General features: G+C 39.7%; 1 protein-coding gene across 3 annotated transcripts; it reads left to right on the top strand.

The window, feature by feature from the left end:
- Nucleotides 1-223: 223 nt before the first annotated feature.
- On the top strand, nt 224-4,437 carry LOC148021613 (uncharacterized). 3 transcript variants are annotated; one of them, XM_087697066.1, is made up of 10 exons: nt 224-591; nt 1,609-1,713; nt 2,041-2,111; nt 2,213-2,281; nt 2,405-2,533; nt 3,184-3,230; nt 3,353-3,517; nt 3,711-3,772; nt 3,866-3,995; nt 4,074-4,437. In XM_087697066.1, exons 1-10 carry the CDS (start codon nt 465-467, stop codon nt 4,147-4,149), a joined length of 981 nt encoding a protein of 326 aa, XP_087553192.1. In that variant the 5' UTR covers nt 224-464; the 3' UTR covers nt 4,150-4,437. The 3 variants fall into 3 exon arrangements, with proteins under 3 accessions (XP_087553192.1, XP_087553194.1, XP_087553191.1); XM_087697068.1 differs by having other exon boundaries at nt 225-591; nt 3,905-3,995; nt 4,074-4,436; XM_087697065.1 differs by having other exon boundaries at nt 228-591; nt 3,711-3,759; nt 3,905-3,995; nt 4,074-4,429.
- Nucleotides 4,438-7,185: the final 2,748 nt, after the last annotated feature.

The following is a 7,185-nucleotide window of genomic DNA, read 5'->3' as shown; positions in this document are numbered from 1 at the left end:
GAATGATTCGATCCACAAAACCCGCATGATGGATAGACATGGGTGGGTAATCTTTACTGCCCAAAGGTCAACCACATGCCCAAGTGGAAGATAACAACGACCATTATTAAAAAAGGTGTAGAGTGACTCGAAAGCTTTAAAACTCTTAACCAATCCTCTCCAAGTTTTTGAGGGCCCCGTGTGTAAAGAAATGTATGGACAGTTTTTGAGGGCGAGCGAGGACTTTTGCCCGGTCTGTATCTGGCTACGAACATTCCTTCCTTCCAAATCTAGATCAGTTTACTACTCATCAGAGTCATCTCACGCGAACGTTTGGTTCGTGGCAACCACCTATCGAATGGGGGTTCTCTCTCTCTCTCGCGCGCGCGCGCACGTGCACACATACGCATACAGAAAACCAACGGCAATTATCTTCTGAGGGAGAGAGAGTGAGAGAGAGCGCGCGCTGCTTCTCAGAGGCCTGAATGGAGGAGCTTGGCAAAGCGCTTGTGGCAGACTGCGCTGCCATCTGCAACGATCCCCAATACCAGAGGAGCTGCCATGTCCGCAACTTGCGTGCCGCTATACGACATTGGGCGCAAGAAAACAAACGTAAGCGATCGAAGCATTCCTAGAAATATAGACCCTACACAATGCCTATAAATACAATTAGTTACCTCGCAGAGCCTCATGGGAATATATATAGTAGCGTAAATCAGGCCTGTGTACTCAAAATGGCTATTTCTCTGATAGAATCAAGCTGGCTGCCAATCACGTGTATTCATTGAGCCTTTCTCTTCTGATCGGAAGCAAAGCATGAATGGTAGGAGGCTGCTAGTTATCTTGTAAGGTCACCCATTTTGAGTATACTACAAGGTATCCTATTTATTACCTTTGACCTTATGGCATTTCCACTGGTATGCATATTTCTTCTTATGTTCCTCTCCATTCAGCCTATCTTCAGTTTAGTGCATCGATCTTTAGTAGTATACAGCTCCCCATCATGCTTTCACTTCGGCCGGGACTAACCCTTAGGACAGAACAGAACATCTGGACAGCCAGCCCATGACTCATGCTCATCAGAGCTAATATTTCTAGCCGGATGGCCATCATATGGGGAGGTTTGACATAAAGTTTTGGCATGCTTTGTCTTGTCATAGCATTTAATGCCATTTATCTTGCTTTGGCATAGAAGCTATAAGGGGAATACAAGGTAATTTGTGTTGATCGGTTGGCTAGTCATTGGCAGCAGGTGTATGCCTTATCATAGTAGAGCTAAGCAGTCACTCTTTTTTGGCATGCAAGCACTGCCTGTGTAGGACTATATTTATTTTGTGTTGCCCTCATCTGAAATCGGTGGTTGATTTGAAGCAAATCCAGAGCATAACTTGTCTTCCCAAGGATATGCTCTAGCAGCCCCATTTAAGGTAATTTTGCTGGTATCATAGTCACTCTTAAGTACCTCACATGGGTGGCCACTTTTCCTTGTATTAGAAAAAGGCTACCTAGTCTTTTGGCAGGGATTGTCCACCTCCTACATAAGCTAATGTTTTGACATTCTTGTTTTCCATCCCTTTACCTAATTTTATAAATCAAATTATGTGAATGCACACATTGGGATGATGATAGGATTGAAGAAAGTGGACGGAGAACTGGCCAGTTCTATCCAAGCATGTGCTCGTCTTGAACAAAGCTACAACTGTGGGACTGATTTGGATACATACAAATGCAATCGTAAGAATTCCCTTCCTGTCAAGTATCATGCATACTGATTCCTGCAGTGGTGCACATGGCTCTCTTATTATGGTTTACTGCTGTTTTTCTGGATGCATGGCATCATGTTGCTAAATCTGAAGCGTGCATTGTGTAAATGGGAAATAAACAAGAAAACTTTGTGCTCATACTTCACAAAATTGATGTTTGTGTCTTAAAACAATTGTGACTGGAATCTTTCAGGGGAAACAGTGTCTTAAGGCAAAAATGTTTGATGTGAACCAACTCTCCTCTTATTTCGTCTGCAATGGGATGCTGATAAGGTTTGCTGTGTTTGTTTTAAGCTAGAGGATCAGATAGCCAGCTTGCATTTAGCTGCAGAATCAATTCTGGCGGTCCAAGAAATGAGGGGTTTCATGGTAATTATCAAAGAAACTGGATGCTTGTGACTTGAGTTTCGGCTGTTGCATCCTAAAGGAAAAGAACAACTGTTTAAGGTTTCTTGCTGCTGCTCAAGCAGGCTGATAAGAACAAGGCAGCTCTTGATGCATCATTCATGCTGTTTGGGACCAAGGGAGTCGTACCCAGGGTTTGCTCCGAACATAACACCGTCTAAGTTTGTATTATTGAAAGCGGTAAAAGGAAGTTAGGGATAATCCTTTTGCAGGACAGAGGAATACTTATGTACTGAAAACTTTTTGTAAAATTGTAGCCGGATCAGCTTGGAATATCTCCACCAGGAACAAGAAGAAGTGATGCTAAGCCTTTGGTCAAAACATGGACGGATGGATGGCAGCCAAGATGGGAAGGGGATTTGGGAGATCCTTTTGACCCTTACCAGGTATCACGTTTTAGATTGCTTTTCATTTTCCTCTTTGATGGCTCTGTTAGTTAAGAGCTTCTCTCTTTTGAGAACAGAATGATGCTTGTAACAGTGCAACTTCAGATTGTAAACTCTTGTATCCCTTGGCACATTTCTAATTATATTTTCTTGTAAGGGACAGTGGCGGTCCATTCGATACTCTAGTGCACTGCTCTGTGTTGCTGTCTCATTTCTCTGTATGATGTAATTGTATGATTGTCAGTAGCTAATCATCAATCAGACTCGTGTCTATTGGTATTAGAAATTGGTTCCTACTATTCAGCTTATTCTGAGCTTTGGACATGCTATTGTACCTAGGAGCTTTAGACAAGTGAAGATAATGGGCTTATTGTGGGATAACAAGTACACATGCGAGTGTGATCCTATTGTGCCTAGGAGAAGCTGCTTATGTCTGCCAAGGACACATTGATTAGAGCTAACTTGAAAGGCCTTTTTCTTTAATACAGCCAGTGAACATGGTGGCGTAAATGTTTTTAAGCTTTTCGTTTAGATCTTGAAAATAAGAGGCAGCTTTAAATTAAAAAGCTACATTCTTTATAATCAAGTTATCAAAGAACTGCTTTTGTACTTGATGGGAATGCTACTTAAAGTATGATTTCTTGTTGCAGCAATTGATTGAACAGTATCTGCATGGTGCTATCTCATACCATTCAAAGTAAGATCCTGTAATCATAGCTAGATGATTTGAATTTCAGTTGTGAGCTCATGTCAATCAGGTTTTCATGCTGTTTGAGAAAGATTCAGGCATGAACATTTTTCTGCTAAAGTTTCTTGCAGGGCGATAGAACATTTGAGTACTGCCTTTGGAGCTGTAGAAAGGGCCCGGAAAACTGCAAGGGATGCAGCATATCTACGAACTTTAGCAGCTGCAGCAGGAATCTCAGTGAAGGAGTATCAAAGACTTCTGGAGATGTTTAGAAAAATAGATTATGACAATACAGGGTACTGATATATGAGCAAATTATAACTGTAGAGTCTACTTCTGCAAATTGTAATCGTAGAATCTGTGTGTCCAAGTTATAATTGTGTAGGCTACTTGTGCTGCTGTAGCTTGGGACACTAATTTATAAACTCTCATGGGGAAGTTTATTAAGTACGTAGCTTTACAGAGGCTTACATAAGCTTTTGTCGTCAGGACAATCAGCAAAAGGGATCTGATGTGTGCCATGAAGCGTGACAAGGATGTGAGTATCACATGTACTTATTTTAACCTTTGTTGGTAATCTTAAGAAGCACTCTGACAAAGATGTTTCACCGACCTGTATTTATTTCAAACTTTTGGTGATTCAGTGATCTTAAGAAGCACTCTTACACACATCATGTTTATAGATTGCTGCCTTCATGCAACTCTCAAGGGCCAAAGGCAAAGATGGGCGCCGGGAATCATTCGATTCAGTTTTCAACAGAATAGACAGTCAAGGTATCAACTTGCAAAAAGTTTGAGGTCTCGGGCCTTTCAACTTCTCTTTTCGACCGCTGAAGTTGTAGTTTGTTGCAGGACTCGGTGTTGTTACCTGGGAAGCATTTCTGCACTTTTTCTCTGGGGACATATCCCTAGTAGGGATGGAGGCTAACATCAGCATTCCACCTGCACCTCTTTTGAGCAAGCCACCACTGCTTCCAGATAATTTGGTGAAGTAAAGAAACACATGCATCGAATGACTTATCTCAAAAATCCTCAAAGATTGCATCTCAAGGCAAGGAAATGCTAAACGGGTCAACCAACCTAAGGAATTTGTAACCGGAACATCTCTTGCATGGATATGCTTCAATGTGAACATCTTAGTACTTGTTGTTGACAAATTAAGGCCTATTTGATCTCAAATTTTTACCCTGATTAAATTCTTAAGACAGCCTCTCAAACAAATATTTAAAAGAAAGAAATATTTTTAAAGTTTGGTAGGACAAATGGCTCAAAAAGCCCTATAAAAAGAGGGCCATGGGGGCCTGGTTACTTTTCAATCCCCCATCTTTCAGTCTTCCATCACCATCTTCTTGCTCAGCCTGTCATCAGTATCACTCTTTGTTGTTGTGCCTTCCATCTCCAGCCAGCATCAATGAACTCCTGCTGCCATTATTGCCAGAGAGTTGCTGCTCTCTGAGCTGTTGCTCCATGACACACACTTTTGTTGGAAGGCCTGCATCCTTTGTGTTTTGCTTGTCCACTGCCCGCAGCTGCCTTCCTCACTGACATGCTCGCTGAGGAAACATATTACATCACAAATGCAGAAAGAAGAAATATATCTGTGCAAGTCATACGTACGTACTCCCCAAGTGACACTTTTGGTTCATATTAACAAATTTCGCCACACATTGGGATCCACCACAGCATGTGTGGAGTGTTTGCGTAATTCTACTTTGATGGGCTAAGACAACCTATTTACCTGAGTTCGAAAAACAGGAAACTAATCATGGTACATACTACTAACACTTCAAATAACCATTGGAGTCAATCCTATATAAAAGAAACTTTGCGAAAATATATAAATCATTTCAATAATGCTAACTTTAATAAATTAATACTGAAAGAGAGAGAGCAATTAAATATTATTAACACTTAGACCGATAATTCGAGTCAATGATAAATAAATGAATAAATAAATAGAGAGAGACAGAGCAAATACAAACACATTTTGAAAACAATTCGGGAATTAGTTAAAACAACTTGAACTTTAAGATGTGTGTGTGTGTGTGTGTGTGAGCATTTACAATAATCATTGGAGTCAATCTTATGTATAAGAAAGTTTGCAACAAATACAAAAATGCTAAAATTTAATAATTAATTAGAGAGAGAGAGAGAGAGAGAGAGAGAGAGAGAGAGAGAGAGAGAGAGAGAGAGAGAGAGAGAGAGAGAGAGAGAGAGAGAAAGAGAGTACTACCAACACTTAAATAATCACAGGAATCAATCAACTATAAAAGAAACTTTTCAAAAAAATACAACTCAATTTCAACGATGCCAACTTTAATGGGGGGATAGAGAGAGAGAGAGAGAGAGAGAGAGAGAGAGAGAGAGAGAGAGAGATACTACTAACACTTAGAATAATCAATGGAGTTAATCACAATATTCTATGGAAGAAGTAGTAGTTTATGTTCTTTTCGAAATTGTGATGTCACTATCCTATGCTACTTTCAAAATTGTGATGTCAATATCCTATGCTACTTTTTTTATTTAAGAACATATTGTTGAAATTTGAGAAGATTGTTACATTTATGATGATGCATGGATTAGAGGATAGCCCAATCTCGCATCAAGCTTTAAGTTTATAAGTTCTTATAAGTGACAAAAATTACAATCTCCATGTCATCATGTGACTTATTTTGACATGATTTACATTTGCCATCTAGTTTCCTTAGTATGTACAAATATTTAAAGACACCTTCCCATGAAGCGTACATCTTTTCTACAGATTTTAAAGAATTGGTGGCCTTGAACAAACTGGCCAAGGGCATTTATTAACATTTTAGAAATAGAGAGCATTGTGGCAAAATTTACTCAAGTCATTCTACCTTTAAGACTCCATGATCTTCAAGTCCTTATATTGACCTATAAATCATTTCCATTACCACTTTTTGCAAGAACTATCATTGCTAAGAAACTTAATGCAATTTAAAAAATAATATGTTTAATTATTAAGTAATTTTAGAGAGAGAGAGAGAGAGAGAGAGAGAGAGAGAGAGAGAGAGAGAGAGAGAGAGAGAGAGAGAGCAATTAAATGCTCTCAATACTTAAAATAAGCATTGGAGTCAACCGTTTAGAAAAAAAAAACTTTACTAGAAAAAAATTAATCAATTTCAATCATGGTAAATTTAATGAATTAATTTTCACACAAGCCTTGGGCTTGCATAAACTAATAGTAAACTCTTGCTTTATGTGAGAGTTAACTCTCCACATATCTATAGACATCTACACATGTATGTGTGTGTCTCCCTCTCCCAACCTCCCCCCAACCTTGTAAGGGCTTTGTAGCTATACCATGGCGTTGCTACCAGAAACACCTATATAGGTAGTAGTAGGGACTCAAAGACTTGCTTAGTTTCCACTCATGAGGTGTAGTCATGGGATGTGCCTATGTTGTACCATTTCTTTCATTGAATAATACAAGAGTATACCTTGCTCTCACATATCGTGTTACCTTTCTATGCCGTGTTGAGTGAGTGATTGAGTGCAAGTGCATCACACTTGGTATTAGAGCAACTCTTGCTTGGAGTGAAGAAGTACTCATGGAAGTAGGAGAGGAGATCCAATGCCTTGAAATCGTATTGTGATGTCCCACGTTGTGATACCCCACGTCACATCGACCCCTGTCATAGCACAACCACCATCTGAAGGCAAAACACAGCTTTTCCATGTCGACAACACCAAAGTCAAGAGTTGAGGTCAAAAATGGAGAGAAGCTCAGGAGGAGAAAGTAGCTAGCCTAGAGAGGTAGTTGGAGGGCATGTCATGCTTGTTGGACTCACTTTGGAGGAATATACAAATGAAGGAAGAATAAGAGGTAAAAAGAAGAAAACTAGAAGTGGAGTAGGGTTACAAAGAGTGGGTGATACAAGAAGAAGAAGAAGAAGAGAAGAGACATAAACGGAAAGAAGAGATGGATATATTGATAGAT

The sequence above is a fragment of the Lygodium microphyllum genome, chromosome 17 (assembly GCF_053477565.2).
Source record: "Lygodium microphyllum isolate KBCC chromosome 17, Lygodium_microphyllum_v1.1.10, whole genome shotgun sequence".
In the NCBI taxonomy this organism is placed as follows: Eukaryota; Viridiplantae; Streptophyta; class Polypodiopsida; order Schizaeales; family Lygodiaceae; genus Lygodium; species Lygodium microphyllum.
Note: the sequence above shows the minus strand (reverse complement) of the source record. Positions and strands in the feature narration are given on the sequence as shown.

Coding starts and splice junctions, on each gene's coding strand:
- LOC148021613 (XM_087697065.1), top strand. CDS start 465: ATGGAGGAGCTTGGCAAAGCGCTTGTGGCAGACTGCGCTGCCATCTGC. Junction 2,282..2,404: donor CCAAGGGAGTCGTACCCAGG/GTTTGCTCCGAA, acceptor GTAAAATTGTAG/CCGGATCAGCTTGGAATATC. Junction 3,518..3,710: donor ATAGATTATGACAATACAGG/GTACTGATATAT, acceptor TTTTGTCGTCAG/GACAATCAGCAAAAGGGATC.